Source organism: Dipodomys merriami, unplaced genomic scaffold (assembly GCF_024711535.1).
Source record: "Dipodomys merriami isolate MVZ:Mamm:240054 unplaced genomic scaffold, mDipMer1.0.p SCAF_9, whole genome shotgun sequence".
Taxonomy (NCBI): domain Eukaryota; kingdom Metazoa; phylum Chordata; class Mammalia; order Rodentia; family Heteromyidae; genus Dipodomys; species Dipodomys merriami.
In genome coordinates this window covers 6,299,546-6,321,030 of record NW_027206512.1, presented here as the reverse complement: position 1 = coordinate 6,321,030, position 21,485 = coordinate 6,299,546, and the positions used below count along the sequence as shown (strand labels likewise).

At 37.8% G+C, this 21,485-nt stretch overlaps 1 protein-coding gene across 7 annotated transcripts in view; it reads left to right on the top strand.

Moving 5' to 3' along the window:
• Rxfp1 (relaxin family peptide receptor 1) overlaps positions 1-21,485 on the top strand; it is a 132,612-nt gene that overhangs the window by 58,058 nt on the left and 53,069 nt on the right. For 6 of the 7 annotated variants that reach the window (XM_070012297.1, XM_070012298.1, XM_070012299.1 and 3 more), the window contains one exon: positions 19,570-19,668. In XM_070012297.1, the coding sequence (XP_069868398.1) occupies positions 19,570-19,668 (99 nt within the window). Of the gene's footprint in view, positions 1-19,569; positions 19,669-21,485 lie in introns of those variants that run through there. The other variant, XM_070012301.1, reaches the window with a different exon arrangement.

Sequence of the window (21,485 nt, the reverse complement as noted above, 5' to 3'; positions counted from 1 at the left end):
GAAGGAAGGAAGGAAGGAAGGAAGGAAGGAAGGAAGGAAGGAAGGAAGGAAGGAAGGAAGGAAGGAAGGAAGGGGGAAAAAAAGACAAGGAAACTGCCTTAATACCTTTTTTCAAAAAGCCAGACATGGCGGTATAGATTGGTCACCCTAGCTATGTAGAAGCACAGTTAGGGTGCCTATCTGATGCTAGCTAGCCCTAGGTAAAAGTGTATGACCCTATCTGAAAAATAAACTGAAACAAAACTGGTTTGAGTGGTAGAAAACCTAGCTAAAAGCCCCAAGTTCAAACCTCAGAACCACCATCCCTTAGAAAATTCCAGGTGGCCCATTATTGCTGTCCATGCCCAAGAAAATACAACTTGCAACACTCTAGAAAAGAGGGCAGGATTTCATGACCATCTTTTAGAGTCCAAGGAATAAAAATCTTAGAGGTAATAAAATCTATTTCTGATTGCTGTCATTGCTTTAATTTCTTTTAGCAGCTGTGGATTTTATGTCTTTATTTTATAGCATCTGGATAATTTATGTACCCAAAGCTGCCCATTTTTCAGTCATCCAGATTTAAATTCTAGTTAATGATAATTAAATTAAGTTGGAAAGTTGGTCTTTGCAGAACATGGGGATTTCGTGCATATTTGAAGAATCAAATTACATTTACATGTATTTATGTAGTTTAATGTGTAGTTAACTACATATACAAGAAAAGGCATCAGCTTGTAAAGTGATAGTATTTTGTCAAACAAAATGTCTTTTTTTTCTGGAGAGGGAAATCCTTCCTTAATTGATGATACTTTTGGAGGTAAAAGATGACTGTGAAAACTGTTCTAATTTTTTTTTTTGCCAATCCTAGGGCTTGAACTCAGGTCATGGGCACTGTCCCTGAGCTTCTTTTGCTCAAGGCTAGTACTCTACCATTTAAGCCACTCTTTTTTTTTTTAATTGTGAAAATACTGTACAGAGGGGTTACAATTTCATGGGCAAGACAATGAGTACATTTCTCATCAAGCATTGTAGCCTCCTCTTTTGTTTCCCCTTCCCATCCCATCCACCCCCCACTACCCCTCACCCAACCCTCCTCCCCCAGCCCAAAGTTGTAAAGTTCGTTTTTGACATAACAACTCATATACGTCTCATTGTTGCAATGGGACCACCTGTATCCCTATTTAAACAATCTGTTTTTTTCCCTTCCCCTCCACGAATTATAATAACATCAAATACAGTGAAAGCAGGGGTTATAGGGGGAGGGACATACAAAGCAACAAAGAAATAATCTTATAATTGTGTTAGAAACAATCGCATGAAAGAAAAAAACATTTGAATACATATCTTAGGGTTCATTTCCCTAACATCACCTTATCTGACCTTTTCTGCTTGACTCAGACATATACTAGTTATTGCAAATAAGGGAAACCATGGGACCTATGTTTCTTTGGGCCTGGCTTACTTCACTTCATATAATTTTTTCCAAGTCTTTCCATTTCCTAACAAATGGGGCAATGTCATTTTTTCTGATGGAGGCAGAGAATTCCATTGTGTATATATACCACATTTTCTTGATCCATTCATCTACTGAGGGGCATCTGGGTTCCATATCTTAGCTATGGTAAATAAGGCTGCATTAAACATAGTTGTGCTGGTAGCTTTAGTGTGGTCTTGTTTGTGAACATTTGGGTAAATGCCCAAAAGTGGGATTGCTGGGTTATAGGGGAGAACTATGTAGAGTCTTTTGAGGAATCTCCACACTACTTTCCAGAGTGGTTGTGTACAAGTTTACACTCCCACCAACAATAAGGTTCCCTTCTGTCCACATCCCCTCCAGCATCTGGTGTTATTAGAGTTCTTGATTTTAGCCATTCTAACTGGGGTGAGATGGTATCTCAACGTTGTTTTGATTTGCATTTCTTTTATGGCTAGAGAGGTTGAGCATTTCTTCTTGTGTCTATTGGCCATCCTTCTTTCCTCTTCAGAGAAGTTTCTCTTAAGCTACTCTTAAGCACCACTTCTGGCTATTTCTATTTATGTGGTACTGAGGAATTAGACCCAGGGCTTCATGCATACTAGGCAAGCATTCTACTATTAAGCCACATTCCCAACCTTATACTAATATTTTTTAAGCTGTGACCAATAATGATTACTAAAATGGAAAAATAAGTCAAGGGGGAAGAATGGAAATAAAACATGCAGGTGTCACTTTAAAAAAATAAATTACTAGTTGAATTAAACTTGTATACTAAGCTATTATACAATTAATTATATATAGGAAGAACCACTACTTTTATATTAAACAATTACTTTAAACAGGTTCTCTTATTAACATACTGGTTTTCTCAGAAAACACATAAATAATTTCTCCACAACATTCAAATATTTAAAAAAAATAATTCAGTACAAAAAATGTTAAGATATTAAGCCATTCAACATTTTTCATCCACACAATGCAACCAAAAGAAATATACTTAGAAATTTTTCAGTTGAATTTACAAGAATTTCTTTCTAAATTATTTAGGCAATGTAGAACTCAGCTATGTAGACCACTTTAATAACTGATTCTTACTGATAAATTTCAATATAAAAATTTACAAAGGAGGAGGCAACAATGCTTGATAAGAAATGTACTCATTGTCTTGCTCATGTAACCGTAACCCCTCTGTACAGTATTTTCACAATAAAAAACTTATTTTAAAAACGTATAAATTTTTCCCTCAGTAATACCATTTAATTTAATTCCCATATAATTTCTGTATGCTTTTTGGCATGTGTCACCAACCCATTTTTCTCTTCTACTCAACCAAAACAAAAATTTTAGGTCATAAACTAGAGCCATTGGCTCATACCTATAATCTTAGCTACTCAAGAGGATATTAGTTCAAAACTAGCCTGAGCAGATAAATGTGAGGCTCTTATTTCCAATTAACCACCAAAAACCTGGAAGTTAGAGATGTGGCTCAAATGGTAGAACACCAACCATGAGTGAAAAAGCCAAGCAAGAACACAAGGCCCTGAGTTCAAGTCTTGGTACCAGCACAAAAACAATATATTTCTAGGTCATCAGACTTGTACTTGTGCAGCTGTGACCAACCAGAGAAGGAGATGAGTCCTTTCCATTTTCCAACTAGAACTCTTGGATAGGTGGGAGAATCTCTCTGGGAAATTGCGAAAGGAATCTGACTACAGAGAATTGAGTATTATCATTTGGGAATTATTATTATCAAACTGAGTGCTGACTCAGTAGTAAAAATGCTATGTGAAAGTAGTACCAGATTCTCAGATAAGGGCTGGGAATATAGCTCAGTGATCAATGCTTGCTTAGCACATAAGGTCCTCAGCTCCATCCCCAGCACTTCAAGAAAAAGAGAAACTCTCTGATACAATTTAATTTGCCTACATTTGTACATGAAATAAGCTCTGTTTCCAGGAGATAATTTGCCAACATTACTTCTGTGATTTAACCAACAGCTGTTTACAGAAGTCCCCTGTCAGACTAACCTCTTCCTCCTAGACAGGTAAACTTCCTCTCAACAGGAGACAACAGAAAGAGGAAAAGTTTACAGCCTCCTTCAAGGTCACATCCTCAATGTGAAGACCTCCTAGTAGACCCTACCTCATGAAGGGCCACATGGCCCTTCAAGGACATTCAAAGTCTAAACTGTAGTAAACTCTTTCCTTATATGCTTTGTTTTCCTACATGCTTTGATGTCTTCTAGTAATATTCATAATATTTGGAAACTTTGATGTGCACTGGATATTTTATGTTTGAAAATCAATCTTCTGTTCCTTTTTATCTTTCTTGAAATAAGAAGTTTTATCTAATTAGCATTGTGATGATGAAATTATGAGCATTTTCTATTTGCTGAGTAGTTCTGGTGTGCCAGAAGCAGTACTACTGGTGCTTTAAGCACATCTTTCATCCCATCCTCACTGGAAATTGGATATATTAGATTATATCTATTCTCCAAACAAGAAAAATGGAAGTACAGAGAGATTATCTGTATCTTCTAATGTCATGGCTTGGTTAGAATTTATTCCCAATGGTTAATTTTTCATCACTACATGTAGCTGAAATAATCTATTTGTCGAGAAAGATTTATTTTAGCTTACAGTTTGAGAGATGTAATTCATGCTTAGTTTACCTGTTGCTTATGTGCCTGTGGCAGGACAATACATCAAAGCAGGAATGCTTGGCCAAGCAGAACTACTCACTTCACCACCCTCAAGGAATGTTCCCAATGACCCAAGGACCTTCACTAGACCCCATCTTTTAAAGTTTCCATGACCTCCAAAGAGTGCTACAGCCATCTTTAACATTTAGACTTTTGGGGACATTTATCCAAGCCTTCTTTTTGTATTTTGTTTGGGTAGAAAGACAATGCCCAGCTATTAATTATTACGTGTTTTTTTTCTTCTTCTTCTTCAAACAAATCTCTTCAAAATACAATGGGGCCTCCCATTAAATCTTCTTAAAACTTCTCAGGAGAGAGCTAGGTGCTGGTGGCTCATATCTGTAATCCTAGATACTCAGGAGGCTGAGATCTGAGGAGAGCAGTTTAAAACTAAGCTAGACAGGAAAATCTATGAGATTCTTATCTCTAATAAACTACCAAAACAAAAAAGTCACAAGTGGAGCTGAATGCAAGTGGTAGAAATACTAGCTTTGAGCAAAAGAAAAAAGAAAAACTTGGGAGAATAAAAAGCAAGATCTTCTTAATTTTCTTTTTAGAAGATAGTGTATGAATAATTAGATGAACTTTCAAACTTGTTTTTATCTTCTTTAGGTAGTTGTACAAAGTGGTTTCAATTCAGCATATCAGTCTGAGTGCAATGCATCATCTTCATTAAGTAGTTGTACAAAGAGGTTATAAATCCATAGAGTACAATGCATCTTGATCAATTGCACACCTTCTGTCAAACTTCCAAATGTAAAAGGACAAGTATAATGGCAAAAATAAGGTCTAATATTTTTGCAACACCTACTAAGCACAAGGTACTATTTTGAATACTTTATGTATTTGCTTTCTTTTGTCCATATGACAATCCTTGAGAAAGATCTCCTTTTTCCCCTTTAAGAGGGTAAAATTAAAGCCCTGCATTCTTTTGAGGCATATATGACATTCAGTTCACATTCTGCAGTGAATAAATCTTTATTCATATAAATTTTTGTTTCTTTATGGCTAAAGCTATTTCTATTGTGAGCTCCCATTCTTTCAAGTGAGAGAAACCTAAACCAAATCAGTTAAAGGTCATATTCATTTCCCTTCTTCTGGGATTGCAGTTAAGCTTAGGAGCCTCAGGAACACCAGGACAATACTAAGGAGCAGAGGAACTGTCCACATGCAGTAATCCCAGCATCTGTAGGTGTCATCACTGTGTCAGTCAGACAGCAGTGCGTGCTGTTACACCCAGCCTCTCCTGCCTGTGTGCTTAGCCCTCTGTGGCTCATGGGAAGCATATCTCTGAACATTGTTATACTTAGACCTCCAGCCATGGCCCTTACATAGCTATTTCCACTCCACCCCTCTGACATCAAGCCAAACTGTGTAGCAAGTGGGCCGGTCCTGCCACATGTGGACTCTACTGAAGCAAGGACACCAGGCCAGCCCCACTCCAGGAACTCAGAAAACAGTATTGGAAATGCAAGATTTCCCCCCAGACTCCGCACAGGGAAGTAGAGAGAGGGAGAAAAACATTCCCACTATATTCCCTGTCTGGTTCAAGTTTCTTGTCCAGTTTGTGATAACAATGCCCCACTCTTCTCTTTTCCGATTTTCCAAAGTTATGATCAAAAATGAAATTTAAGCATTTGAAACTCAAATATCAAAAATTGGACTAATTGAGTTTTTGCTTTTATATAATACATTTTTTCAGGTTTAATGGAAATGAATAATTTATTGTGAAATATAAATTTTATAAATGTAAAATTATTTTTTTATAAATTTTGTTGTTAAAAATCATAACTTAGTAGATTTTTTGAATGTTAAATTATAGCGAAATTAAACTATTTCTAAACTGATACTTTGTTATTTTGCTGAACTTTCTAAATAAAGGACAAATAACTAAAAAAAAAAAATTGGACTTCTTTGTTGATCCCTTCCAAGCAATAGACATGGGAAAGTTCTAGCAGACTAAGATAAGGAAACAGGAAGAGAGTGTAAGAAACTAAAAAATAGAATTTGTTATTATCCCAAGATATTTTTGTTTCTAAGTTGGCATTCACCAATCTATGAAAGTTAGATAAGCAGTGTTTATTTATGTGTGATGTGGTGATGTATATTTCTAAATAGGATTAGGAGGTTCTCAAGTAATTTAAAGGATTCTTTTAATTTTTAATGGTCCTTCATTTTAAATTCTGAAACACTAAATATTCCATAATTTCCTAAATAGGTTTCTTTATTTTTTTATTGTGAAAATACTGTACAGAGGGATTACAATTACATGGGCAAGATAATGAGTACATTTCTTATCAAGCATTGTAGCCTCCTCCTTTCTTTCCCCTTCCCATCCCTTCCCATCCTTCCCCCCCACCGAACCCTCCCCACCCAATCCTCCCTGCCCCCCCTTTCACCACCCCACACCCCCCCACACCAAAGTTGTAAAGTTCGTTTTCAATATAAAGACTTGTACATCTTATTGTTGCAATGGGTCCACCTGTATCCTTATTTAAACAATTTGTTTTTCCCCTTCCCCTCCACAAATTATAACAACATCAAATACAGTGAAAGCAGGGGTTATACTGTGGGGGAGGGACATACAAAGCAACAAAGAAATAATCTTATAAATGTGTTAAAAGCAATCGTATGAAAGAAAAAAATTGAATACATATCTTAGGGTTCATTTCCCTAACATCACCTTATCTGACCTTTTCTGCTTGACTCAGACATATACCAGATATTGCAAATAAGGGAAACCATGAAACCTATGTTTCTTTGGGCCTGGCTTACTTCACTTAATATAATTTTTTCCAAGTCTTTCCATTTCCTAATAAATGGGGCAATGTCATTCTTTCTGATGGAGGCAGAGAATTCCATTGTGTATATATACCACATTTTCTTGATCCATTCATCTACTGAGGGGCATCTGGGTTGGTTCCATATCTTAGCTATAGTAAATAATGCTGCAATAAACATAGTCGTGCTGGTAGCTTTAAGTGGTCTTGTTTGTAAGCATTTGGGTAAATGCCCAAAAGTGGGATTGCTGGGTTATAGGGGAGCTCTATGTGGAGTCTTTTGAGGAACCTCCATACTGCTTTCCAAAGTGGTTGAGCAAGTTTACACTCCCACCAACAATGCAGTAAGGCTCCCTTCTGTCCACATCCCCTCCAGCATCTGTTGTTATTAGAGTTCTTGATTTTTGCCATTCTAACTGGGGTGAGGTGGTATCTCAATGTTGTTTTGATTTGCATTTCTTTTATGGCTAGAGAGGTTGAGCATTTCTTCATGTGTCTATTGGCCATCCTTCTTTCCTCTTCAGAGAAGCTTCTCTTTAAGTCTTTAGCCCACTTGTTTATTGGGCAATTTTTTCTTCGAAGATTTATTGTTGGGGGATTTAATTTTTTGAGTTCAAGGTATATTTTAAATATGAGACCCTTGTCCATTGTACGGCTAGTGAAGATCTTCTAAATAGGTTTCTTATTTACCTGTCAGAATGCCAAGCAGTTTGATGTTCAAGTTAGATGTTCTATTTCAGAAGACTCTACTGAGGTTGGTGGTTTGTTTTTCTTAAAGTTGAAAATATAGGAAGAAAAATGATATGGTCCCTAAATTATTTTATTAATATACAATATTCATTATATATAACATATCATATATACTCTATATTATATCATACAATATGCATATTATCTATTCAAAATGACTTTTATTTATTATTCTCAAAATAGTATAAGCAGTGGAACCTTTACCTTCTCTAATACAAACTTATTTTTATTTTCAAATATGTTTTTCTGTTAATAAACATATTAATTGTAAGTATTGTTAATACAACAATGCTTACAAGCTGAGTGCTATGCATCTATGATCCCAGATGCTCAGCAGGCTAAGTCAGGAAGATCTCTATACCCAACTTTAAATAACTTAGAGAAACCAACTGAAAAACAAGAAAAATTAAGGCAAAATAAAAACAACAGTCCTTAACCCTCCACACAGAAGTCCCTTTCAGAATGTTTCCTGCTAGATAAAAATACAGAGATAGCTTCTTTGTGGCCTCAATTTACTTAAAAAGATGCCTAAATTTCTCCAGACAGTTCCTCCAATGACATGAAGACCCCAGAAAAAACACATTATATCCAGCAAATTAAAATTCAAGGAATCCCTCACAGCTAGTTTGATGAACTGATCTGTCTGGCCAGGTTACAAACCAGGACTCAGGGGCTCAGCATCTTCTCCTCTTGGGGATCATCACTTTATGAATACAAGATGCTTGGCTGTGTCCCAGAAATCACTGCTGAAAGTTAAGGGAATGTGAGAATTAAGCATAAACCAATAGTGCGTATACTTTATAACCTAACTGCTGATTTCCTTCATCCTAATGAAAGAACAACCCACATATTATACAGAATCATCATACCTTCCTTTGATCTGATAGAGATCCAACTCCCTTAATTTTCATTATTCAAAACCCAGGAGTAGCCTGGAGCTGATGATTCATGACAGCCTGCTAACTACTCAGTTATTCCTAATTACTCAGGGTACTAACATTTGAGAAACACTGTTCTGCCAGTCTGGGCAGAAAAGTCCATTAGACTCTTGCCTCCCATAAACTACCCCCCAAAAAAGCAGAAGTGCAGCTGTGGCTCAAGTGGTAGAGCACTAGCCCTGAGAAGCTCAGGGACAAGGCCCAGGTCCTGAGTTCAAGCCCTAGGCCCAGCACACACACACACACACACACATACACACAGGATTGGAAGTGTAACACATGGTACACCACTTATTCAGCATGTAGAAGGGCCTGGGTTCCATTCCCACAACCTCTAAAAAACAAACCTAGACATCATAAGAACCCAGGTAGGCCGTGCGCTGGTGGCTCATGCCTGTAGTCCTAGCTATTCAGGAGTCTGAGATCTGATGATCGCAGTTCAAAGCCAGCCCAGGCAGGAAAGTCCATGAGACTCTTATCTCCAATAAACCACTTGGAAAACTGGAAGTGGTGCTGTGGCTCAAGAGATAGAGTGCTAGTCTTGAGCTGAAGAGTTCAAGCCAGGCCCAGAGTTCAAGCCCTAGGGCTGACAAAAAAAAAAAAAAAGGAACCCAGGTTTGCCCCTGGAAATCTAAAGAAGCCTGCAGGTGACCACCTGCAGCTGAGCCACGTACAGGGCTACCATAAGAAACTGGATCCTACACCCTACTTTTAGAAATGCATATATAATAAAGCCGGGCATTGGTAGCTCACACCTGTGATCCTAGCTATAGCTACTCAGGAGGCTGAGATCTGAGGATCACGGTTCAAAGACAGCCCAGGCAGGAAACTCTGTGAGACTCTTATCTCCAATTAACCACAGAAAACCAGAGGTGGTACTGTGGCTCAAGTAGTAGAGTGCTCACCTTGAGCTGAAGAGCTCAGGGACAGCACCCAGGCCCAGAATTCAAGCCCAGGATCAACAACAACAACAAAATATACATATATATATATATATATATATATATATATATATATATATATATATATACATTTATATAAAATAAAAAAGATTGGAGTCCAGAAATCATTTTTAAATAGACACTCAAAGTGAATATAAAACTTGCTTCCCAATGATGACAATTCACAGCACCTAGAGAGTGATTATGGAACAATACTTTTTCATGGTGCTGAGCAGTACAGCAAGCCACAGGTCCCAGCCAGCCATACAACCATGGAAGGGAACATCCCATATTCTAGTGTGCTGAGCTGCTAAGCTATGATGTTCAATAGTTTTTGTTTTGTTTTGTTTTGTTGCCAGTCATGGGGCCTGAACTCTGGGCCTGGACACTGTCCCTCAGCTCTTCAGCTCAAGGCTAGCATTGTACCACTTGAGCTACTTCCAGCTTTTTCTGCTTATGTGGTATTGAGGAACCTCATGCATGCAAGGCAAGCACTCTACCACTGAGCCACCTTCCCAGCCCCAGTAGGTTTTTTTCTACTTAGAACAGTTTCAACATAGTATATATAGCCCCACTGTAAGTTAAAGAACATTTGAATTGTTTTAGCATAATATGTACTTTATACACTTATAAGAGCCAGGAAGAGCTGTATTTAAACTATATATTAAAAGTACCTCCCACAGTCACTGAGGTATACAATAATACATAGGTTCAGACTATTCCCTATCATAATATAATGAGATGAAATATATACATAAAAAATCATGGAAAGAAAAAATTTTAATGAATGCAATAAAATAGCATATGCAAAAGGCCCTTGTATTGAGGGCCAACTGTGTGAATCTTATTTGAGTCTGTTGGACTACCTGTCTATAGCCGTCAGTCAGCAAGAGAAAGAAATATGCCCCCTCTGGGACACAAGACTTTGGGTGGCTAAATCAAGCTCTCCTCATTGCAGGGTTTGGAGGGCTATGGCTGATGGTGGCAGATCTCATAATACAGATCCTCTAAGACTTGCTCCATAAAACACACAACTCTCTAGGCCCCACACTGGCTCAATTGCTCAGAATCTCAAGGTAGAGCCTAGAATTTTATTTTACCATTAACAGGATTGAATTTTCTCTAGAGTATTTTTAAGGAAAGATTTTTATTCCTTCATTCACTCATTTATTCAACAATATTAAGCTCACACAGCAGACAAGACCAGATTTCTAGGGATCTGTGCTTTAAATCACAGAATCATTATATCATCTTTTAGGTAAAAATATCATTTTCTTTCTAACTTGCTCTTTACATTACCCTAAGTTGCCTCAATTAAAAAAAACAATAACAATTTTAGCCAACAACTTATTAAAGTACAAAAAAAGCAGTTTGCTCACAGCTCAGTATATCCCTAAAATATCAAGACTAGGAGATGTAAAATATAGAAACACATACATTTTCTATTTTCTTTAAAAATGTTAACATTCTAACTTTATAGTTGGCTACATTTCTCATGTTCAATATTCCTGCTTTCCAGTGGGAGGAAGTGAGGGACAATAAGAAGGAAATACCTTGAGGAGGCAGAAAGAAGATTAAAACCTAATTACAAAAACTTTTTTGTTGGAAGAAATTGTTATTTTAAAATTTTTCCATAAAATAAACACTCTGACCTAGGGAAATGCAAGGTTTGTCCTATTTCTTTCAGTTGGTCAGAAATTCCTATTTCCTTCCTGGCAGAGGGTGTGTGTGTGTGTGTGTGTGTGTGTGTGTGTGTGTGTGTGTGTGTGTGTGTGTGTGTGTGTGTGTGTGTGTGTGTGTGTGTGTGTGTGTGTGTGTGTGTGTGTGTGTGTGTGTGTGTGTGAGAGAGAGAGAGAGAGAGAGAAGAGAGACAGAGACAGACAGGCAGACAGGCAGGCAGACAGACAAACAGGGCAACAGACAGACAAATAAATAGAAAGATGTAGAGAGAGAGAGAGGGCTAGAGAAACAAAGACAAAGAAAGACAGAGAAAACAGAAAATAAGAGAAAGAGTAACAATGAGAAAGAGCAAAGAATGCTGCGTGAACTGCATCATTTCTATTTGTTGGACTAGAGGGTTGTCTCTGAGGATCTGTATTTATCTTCTTTAAACATCACAGGGCTAGAATGCAATGGTACAGACAAAGGATTAGGAAAGGACACCAAGCTATAATTTTAAGCACTATTAGTGGTTAAAAAATGGCAACTTAAATAGTCTATTTCTAAAGGCTCAATTAAATACAAGACACACTAAATAATATAAAGAAAATAATCATGAAGTGGTCCAGGACGTCCTGTGGTCAATTTCATAGCATCAGCGTGGCTCCACCCACAAAACAGCTCTATGCTCTAGTAGCTGTCTCACCTTACTTCCCTGCTATTTCTCAAGACTGGGTGAAAATGTCAAGAACACAGACATGAACAAATGCCCTTGCTCCTCCCAGACTGATACCAGCCCTGGCAGCCTCATCAGACTTCAAAGCCTACTTCTCACTGGTTCTCTGCAGATGCACAAACACTTGGTACAATTTAGTCTATGTTATTTTTATACAATAAGCAGCTGAGATGTGGTGTATTGGTAGAATGCTAATCTAGCATGCTTCAGATACTGGGTTTGAGCACCAGTTTCACACACAAACACAAAGAATAATCAATATATTGACATACCTGGAACCAAATGACCCATCTACTTCCATGATTCATTTGTAATTTTATAGATGTCTAATAGTTCATAATGCTGCTCTGAAAATTGTCAGCAATACTTTATGATTTGCAAAATCTTCATTGGTTCTATGACTAAAAATAATAACAAAATTAAATTCAAACTAATAACTACTTCTTGGTTTTTAATTAAATGGATATTTGTGTTATTCACACAATTCTGACAAAAGTGCCTGGAAAGGACCATCCTTTCCCTGTCCCTTTCCTTCCACAGTAAGACAAGTTAGCAAGAGAAAAGCAAACACATTTATTTAATCAAAGTTTGATGTCACGCCAGAGCTTTCAAAACACAGATCCCCCATGGGGCTGGGAAGTTGGCTCAGTGGTAGAGCACTTGCCTTGCATGCCTGAGGCCCTGGGTTCAATTCTTCAGCACCACATAAGCAAAAAGAAAAAAGCCGGAAGTGGTGCTGTGGCTCAAGTGGTAGAGCGCTAGCCTTGAGCTGAAGAGCTGAGGGACAGTGCTCAGGCCCAGAGTTCAGGCCCCACAACCGGACCCAAAAAAAAAAAACAAAAACACAGATCCCAAAGACCCAAGAGGACTGTTTTTCATGCTTAGATTTGATGAAGAACGGACAGCTATATAGAAAAGTGACACATGAAAGTGTGTAGTAATGTTAGTAGTCTCAGAAAAGAAACTCAGGCAGCCTGCCTTTCAGCTAATTCTGGGTCTAACCAAAAAAGAACTTTCCTTTCCTCCTAATATAGGACAGGACCTCTTCTGGAATAAGAATTTTATTAGAAATTACAAGGTAAGACAAGTCAGAGAATTTCTTTCTGGCCAGCTCCTACACAGAATGGCAGAGGGAAAAAATGACAACCTTATTTGTAGGTTTTGTAACTTGCTTTGAGGAGAGAGCTTCTTTAAAGAAGATTGTCTGGTTTCTATAACTCACTTGAGAGGAGGAAAAGGGATGAGAGATAGGAGGGCAGAAGACAGAGAGAAATTGCTTCTAAGGCTACATCTGAGGCCTTCTATCATCATTGAAAGTTAGCATGCCAAGAACTGTAGGTTGGAAGTATCATCCTCTGAACCTCTATAAACCTCAATAACAGAAACAGAAAATAACAAGTATTTAAAACTGGTATAACACAGAAGTTGCATATATAAATATATATATTTAAATATATATATATATACACATGATATATGTATTGGATATGCATATATGTATATATATGATATATATGTTGGGGATATATATGCTATAAACTGATTACTTTCTTTAGCTTGGAAATAAAAAGAAAGTACAAATTTTTATTCTTTTTTTTTTTTTTTTTGGTCAGTATTGGTGTTTGAACTAAGAGCCTTGAATTTGCTTGACTGGTCCTCTACCTCCAGCCTGGCTTTGATTGGTTGATTGGCAATGGAATCTTCACAAACTGTCCTTGAATCTCAGTCCCCCAAGGCCTCAGTGTTCTCAGTAGCTTGAGCCACCAGCACCTATTCTAAATTTTTAGTTTATTTTAATAATTCTGTTTTAAGCCAAATGATTAAAGTTCTTAGAATCAATTTATCCATCTGTAAGTGCAGATGATAATAAGGACCAAAGGGCTGGCTTCTGGTGGCTCACACCTGTAATCTTAACTACATGGGAAATAAAAATGGAGAAGAAAGCTGTTCAGTCCCAACTGGGCATAAAAGTTTTCAAAACACTCATCTCAACAAAAAATGCTGCATGTGGTGGCCAGGTACCTGTTATCCCAACTATGGCAGGAAGTGTGAATAGAAGGACCTCAACCCAGGTTGCCCAGGGAAAAAGTGACAACCTATCTCCAAAATAACTAGAGCAGCCAGGCACAAGCCTGTAATCATGGCAACTTAAAAGACTGAGACCTGGAGAATCAGGATTTGAACCCAGCCCCAACAGAAAAGTCTGCAAAACTCCATTTCTAGTTAACCAGCAAAATGTCAGACTAGAGGCATGACTCAACCATGAGTGAAAAAGCCTATTGAGAGCATGAAGCTCTAGATTCAAGCCTTAGTACCAGAATTTTAAAAAAAGAGAGAGATGGCAAAATGTGAACTCCGCATACATTGAAACCTCATAATCCTTTGGATCAGCTTCTACATGATTTGGGACTGAATCAATTTTGACCTAATCCCAGGACGAGTGAGCAAGATGGGAGCTTCTCTCAGGGTTATCATGAAAGTTCCCAAGGTCCTATTGAGCTGATCATGTAAAGCTTTAAGTTTTGGGGGGGGGTTTCTGGTTTTTATGTTTGTTTGGTTGGTTGTTTTAGTCGGTTGTGGGGCTTGAACTCTGGGCCTGGGCACTGTCTCTAAGCTCTTCAACTCAAGGCGAGCACTCTGCCACTTGAGCTACAGCACCACTTCCAGTTTCCTGGTGATTAATTGGACTTTCCTGCCAGGGCTGGTTTTGAACCATGATCCTCAGCTCTCAGCTTCCTCAGTCGCTAGTATTACAGGCATGAGTCACTGGCACCTGGATAAACTCTTAAGTTTTTATTGACCAGAACCATCTCCTCTATATGGCCTTCAGAATTTTTTCTTCTCATTCTAATAATTTATAACAGAGACTACTAAACCAGGAAGCCAAAACTAGACATTGAGCTACTTTTTGTTGCTGTGTGTCATAAACTATGAGAGTCTGCCTCTTCACTTTCTTTTCAGAGGCAGAAATAGAAATTTGATTAAAATCCTAGCACATAGGCAGGGGTGTGTGAAGCATCATTATTACATCAGAGGATTAGTGAAGACTTGGTGGAAAGTGTCACTACTCAGACAGCACAGAGGACCACAGATGCTGTGGGAGCGCCAAGCCAAGAGATCTGGCCCCAGAAAGTTGAGAAGGGTGGCACAGACTGAGGACAAGCAACCCATGAACATGACAGCCTGTCTACAGACACCTGGACATAGCAGATGTCAGTGATGCTCATCTGTAATTCTACTACTCAGGAGGCTAAGATCTGAGGATCACAGTTCAAGCCTAGCCCCAGCAAGAAAATGTGTGAGAGTTTTTTCTCCAATTAACCAGCAAAAAGCCAGAAGTGGATTGTAGCTCAATTGATAGATCTCCAGTGTTGAGCAAAAAAGCTAAGAGACAAGCCTAGGCCTTGAGTTTAAGCCCCAGGGCTGGCACAAAAATTAAAAACAAAAATACTAAATCCTGACAAGAGGACAGAGGGTATTGTCTGCGCAGAATTCCCTTCCCCCAGACAGTCCCATTTTCTGATGGTAATAGGACTGCCACCATTTTAAAAAGCAAGCGGGGCAGATAACCCAACTGGTGTTTGTGTTCTTGGTAGTTTGTTATCTTCACTCCCTTCAGAAGGAGAACAAGGAAAAGAAAACATTCTAGGCTGGAGAAAAGGGTGCTTACAAAACCTATCTCCAATTTACCAGCAAAAGCATCTAGAGATGGAGCTTTGGCTCAACTGGCAGTGCATCAGTCTTGAGCAAAAAAAAGCCAAGCAAGAGCAAAAGGCCCTGTATTCAAGCCCCAATTCCTTTAAATTCCAATACTGCATCCAATGGTAATATTTGTCAGTTCCAAGAACCTTTATTGCTGAGAGTTGAGAATACAGATTTAAGTTATCAACTTCTAAAACATAAGTATTTTAAATTGGAAACAGAGTGGAGAAGGAAGGTGTCCACATATCTAACAGACTCAGGAAGCTATGGGCTCCATTTGGCACTATGAATGCAATCTTTCAAATTTCCTTCTCCTCTTCCTGTCTCTTCAGCTAAGATGTCATCCTCCTGTTATCAGAGCCCAAGGGTTTCCTGTCCTGGCTCCCCTGGCCTCCTGGGGGCCTCTTGGAGTCCTAAGCTGAAGTTTACACTTATAACTGAGTTCTACCAAGTCTCTCTACTCTGAATTGACATGGCATTATACTATTTTGCTACTTTAATTTTTTAATCTTCTGTAGTAAAGAAGTTTTAAAAACTAAAAAGGAATGCTAAATAAAAAGGAATTTGATAAGTATAATATTTCAATAATCTTTCCAGGCTTTATTTTTAGTGGGATTTCTAAAAGGAAGTCTAATTTTACAAGTCTAAGTATTTATGATAGAATGCCTTTCCTTCCCAAATGTAATCTTCATAGAGGAATGAGAAGTGGAAAAACAAGCTAGGTGCCAGTGGCTCACCCCCATAATCCTAATTACTTGGGAAGATGGGGGTCAGGAGGATCATGGTTAGAGTCCAGCTCAGGCAGAAAAGTTCTTGGTATCCCATCTCAATTGAAAAGGTTGACCTTCATGACACACATCTGTCATCCTAGCTATAAATAAATTAAAAACAAGGGTGGGAAAAGACCACAGACCACAGCAAAACAACTATAGCAAAAAAAGGCTGGAGACATTCATTGAACAGTAGAGAACCTTCCTAGAAATCAGGAAGCCCTGAGCTCAAATGCAAAATTTCAAAAAATGAAAAATAAAATAAAGTAACAATCAAGTGCTGGTGGCTCATATCACTAATCCTAACTACTCAGGAAGCTGAGACCTGGAAGATCTCAGTTTGAGGCCAACCTGGGCAGAAAAGTCTTTAGAGTCCATCTCCAATTAACCAGAAAAGTTCTACAGTAGATGTATGAGTCAAGTAGTAGAGCATAAACCATAAGCAAAAAAAAATCAAGCAAGAGGTCCAGAGTTCAAGCCCCAGTACCAACAAGAAAGGAAGTTAGAAAGGAAAGGAAAGAGAAGGGAAGGGTAAGGGAAAGGGAAGAGGAAAAGAAAAGGAAGGAAAGGGAAGGGACAGGGAAGGGAAGGAAGGGGAAAATAAGGACAAATGGAAAGGAAAATAGGAAAGTTATAAGGATGAGTATATGCCAATAAATTTAACCTTTCTGATTTGGGAAGTTTGATAGATTGTGAAAACTATTCATAAATCCAGAGTATCTAGAAAGTAAGAAGTTTATATAGAAAAAGATAATGAGTTTCATTTTAGAAACTGGTACTTTTGGAAACTATGCCTCACAGTAGAAAAGGTGTTGGCTAGATAATGACGTGTGGTGGCACATATCTGTAATCCCAGCATGCAGAAGGCTGAGGCAGGTGGATCTAAGTTCAAGGCAAGCCTAGTCTACACAAGAAGATTCTCACAAATAAAAAAGAAAAGCAAAGGAAAAATGGAAAGAAAAAGTATAGACTAGAGCTATAATCTCCAAATTTGTGGATTAGAGTTGAAATCATGAATATGAAGTGAGTTTACCAAATCTATGTAACTAAACAAGGTTGAAGTATTTCGAACTGAGTAATAAGGCATATGAATTATCTGATTAATTATGTAATTATGTAATAATTATGAATTATTACATAGGGTCGCAAAGAAGCTTCACTGTGCTCTGGTTACCAACTTGTCTCAGTCTACAAAGCAAAATACACAGATATCAAGTTACATAGAATTGATTTGTTTTGTGGAGAAGAGCATCAAGAAACAAAAGGAGCTAAAGATCCATAGAGGGCTGTACCCTCAAGACTCAGGAAAGCAACACAAGATGTAAGATCTTAACTGCAGTGCTGAAGGGCCACAGGGTTCTTGTGCCTCTGGGGAAATGTGACTCACTGGGCAAAGCTTTGAGGGACATCCTATTTCAGAAAAGAAGACCTTAAGCCAGGGCTGTCCCTGGTAGCTGCTCCCCAACTCCAGACTTTAAGCCCCTTAGGAAGGAAAGAACAAGGTCCATCCTATCAGTCCCTCTGCATCTCAGGATACCAAGTTTCCAGAATATTCTATAGCTCTTGAGAAGGTGCAGCAGGAAAGGGGAAGAATTTGTTGGTACAAAGCCATCCCAAGAACAACTGTCTTGTGTATGGCAGAAATAATTTCAAAAGGCAATGCTACATTTAATTTTTTTTTGTCAGTAGTGGAGCTTGAACTTTGCGCTTGGGCGCTGTCCCTGCACTCTTAGCTCAAGGCTAGCACTCTACCACTTGAGCCACAGCGCCACTTCTGGTTTTCTGGTAGTTTATTAGAGATAAGAGTATCACGGACTTTCCTGCCTGAGCTGGCTTTGAACCATGATCCTCAGATCTCAGATTCCTGAGTAGCTAGGATTACAGGCGTGAGCCACAGGCACCTGGCTGCTATTATTATTAATATTTAATATTATTATTTGAATGTGTTCATATGTTTGAATATTTTTCAAGAATCCTGGAACCGTTTCCAAAAAAGAAACTTAGTACCTCTAGAGAATCGCATTCAAATCTCGACCAAGAAAATAGTTTTATACCATGCACAAAGGCCTCCAGAAAAACTGCTCCAATCCCTTTCCACTAGTCCATTCCCTCACAAGTGTCTTTATTCTCCCTTACACCTAAAAACAACTAAAGCATCTTAAGGTATTTCACTTCGAAAATTATATTCTTCTCATCCCTCTACTAATTAAATTTTTATTATTATAACAATTACTTGAGATAGATCAAATTAAAAAATACAAAAGGTTTGTTTTAGCTAACAGTTCAGAAGCTCACAGTCCGTGTACTATTGTTTTGGCCTGTAATAAACAGAACATGATGGCAGAATCTAGTGTAGAAGAAGCCCATTCACTTCATGACCAGGTAAGGAGGTGGTAAAAAGTACAGAGAGTGGAAGAAACAGCAGGACTCCTGCTGTCCTACTTGAGGGCACACCCCCAATGTCCAAAAGACCTCTCACTAGGCCCCACATCTTAAAGTTTCAAGAGCTTCTCAATAACACCACGTTGAGACCAGGCCTTTTAACACATAGGCCTTTTAGAGCTATTGAAGATCCAAAATATAGCACTCCACTAATAAATAATGATGAAATTAATGAATGAAACAATGGTATTTGTTATGTTTGTTTGCTTAATAAGAGAGAATAATCACTGAATCCCAGAATGCCTAAGCAGAAAAAAGGAATGAGATCTCTGAAAAAAGAATGAGATAACACTGGTTGTGTTTCCCTTTGTTTTTGTTTTTTTTGTTTGTTTGTTTTTTTCTAAATGTAATAATCACAGCCACCTATCTATGTTAGCATATCTCCAGTGTAAGTTTGAATGACTGAAGAACATTTAGGGAAACAATAAAGTGCTAAGAGCAGTGTGCTTTACTTTAGTATGTCTCAAATACCTCTTGTTCAGGTGTGGTCTACATACTAATTGAGGCAGGATCACTGCACTCTTATTAAACTTGGGAGACTAGGGACCCATCGTCTTGCTACAATTGCACCAACTTCCTGGAGGATAAATAATCAACAAGCTTGAGACTTATTTTCCCAAACACCCAGATGCTGTTGTTTTGTTTTGCTTATATGTTTGTTTATAACTTTCCTGTTATCTGATTTGTTTAGGAGACAATAACGGATGGTCTCTGCAACTGGACAAATATTTCGCTAATTATTACCGAATGACTTCCCCATATCCCTTCAAGGCAGAAACATCTGAATGCCGTGAGTAGTCAGAATAACTGAACCTCCATTCCCACTAAGTGTTTAAAAGTTGAGTCCAACATTTTCTTTTCAAAATCTTAAAAGGTAATTAACCCTTTTTTTCTAGTTGCACACTTTATTAGAGATGCAGCCTCATAATGGGATTTAAGGAAAGGAAGGGTAACAAGGTTGAATGTGACCAAAGTATATTGCATGCATGTATTAAAACGTCACAATGAAAACCTATTATTTTGTACAACTAATGTATGCTAATAAAAAGAAGTCAGGAAAAAGAGATGCAGCTTTAATTTGGAAAATCTGTTTTAAAATGTTTCAGGGATCTTAAGTACAAGAGTTATCAATTATTTCAAATATCAAAACCAAAATTAACTATTTTACAAAACATATTATAGAATAACTGAACAGCTGTCTGGGTTTTAACATTTACAAGACAAAACTCTTCTGGGGGAATCTAACTTATCAAGAAAGCCTTCTTAATTATAACCTGCTATGTATAGTCATATACCAAAAATTTACAAACTGCTGTATGGCATGTGGAAGGGTAATACTTAGGGTTAACTTTATAGTATTTTAGATCAGGAAAAGTTATGAAAATAATCCCTTTTACATAAATATTACATATTTTAATTAACTATGAAATGCATGTCTATGCCTTGACAGTAAATTTTTAAAACCTTGGCAGAAAGCAAGGGCTAGCTAGGTGCCAGTGGCTCATGCCTGTAATCCTACCTACACAGGATGCTAAGATTTGAGTCTCATGGTTCAAAACCAGCCTGGGAAAAAAATTCCATATGAAACCAAGGGATCTGTGTTTCTTTGGGTCGGGCTTACTTCACTTAATATAATTTTTTTCAAGTCTTTCCATTTCTGATGGAGGCATAGAATTCCATTTTGTGTGTGTGTGTGTGTGTGTGTGTGTGTGTGTGTGTGTGCATGTATGTCCGTCTGTGTCTGTATGTGTCTGTGTGTGTATATATATATGTATATATGTATATATATGAAAATATATATATATATACACCACATTTTCTTGATCCATTCATCTACTGAGGGGCATCTGGGTTGGTTCCATATCTTAGCTATGGTGAATAGTGTTGCGATAAACATAGTTGTACTGGTAGCTTTAGTATGGCCTTGTTTGTGATCATTTGGGTAAATGCCTAAAAGTGAGATTGCTGGGTTATAGGGGAGCTCTATGTGTAGTTTTTTTGAGGAACCTCCATACTGCTTTCCAAAGTGGTTGAACAAGTTTACATTCCCACCAACAATGCAGTAGAGTTCCATTTTGGCCACATCTCCCCCAGCATCTGTTGTTATTAGATTTCTTGATTATAGCCATTCTAACTGAGGTGAGGTGGAATCTCAATGTTTTTTTGATTTGCATTTCTTTTATGACTAGAGAAGTTGAGCATTTCTTCATGTGTCTACTGGCCATTATTATTTCTTATCTTCAATAACTAGTATACGTCTAGGACAAGCAAAAGAGGTCTAAAGCTATGTACATATGACCATATAACCTCATGCTAAGTGAAATGAAGCCCAAGATAGGGACATGAGATTTTATCTTTCTTGTTCTTTTTAAAGTACTAATAATGTACTATGTGATTTGTTTTGTTTGTTTGTTTCTTTGTATGTTCTTCACCCATGGTACAACCCCTGTTGTCACTGTATTTGATTCTGGTATCCTGCATCTTGTAGATGCATTTTTCTAATTTGGGGAGGGGAAGGGAAATAACAAAATGCTAAAATAAGGATATAGGATGACCCATTGTAACAATGAGATATACAAGACACTACACTGAAAATGAACTTTACAA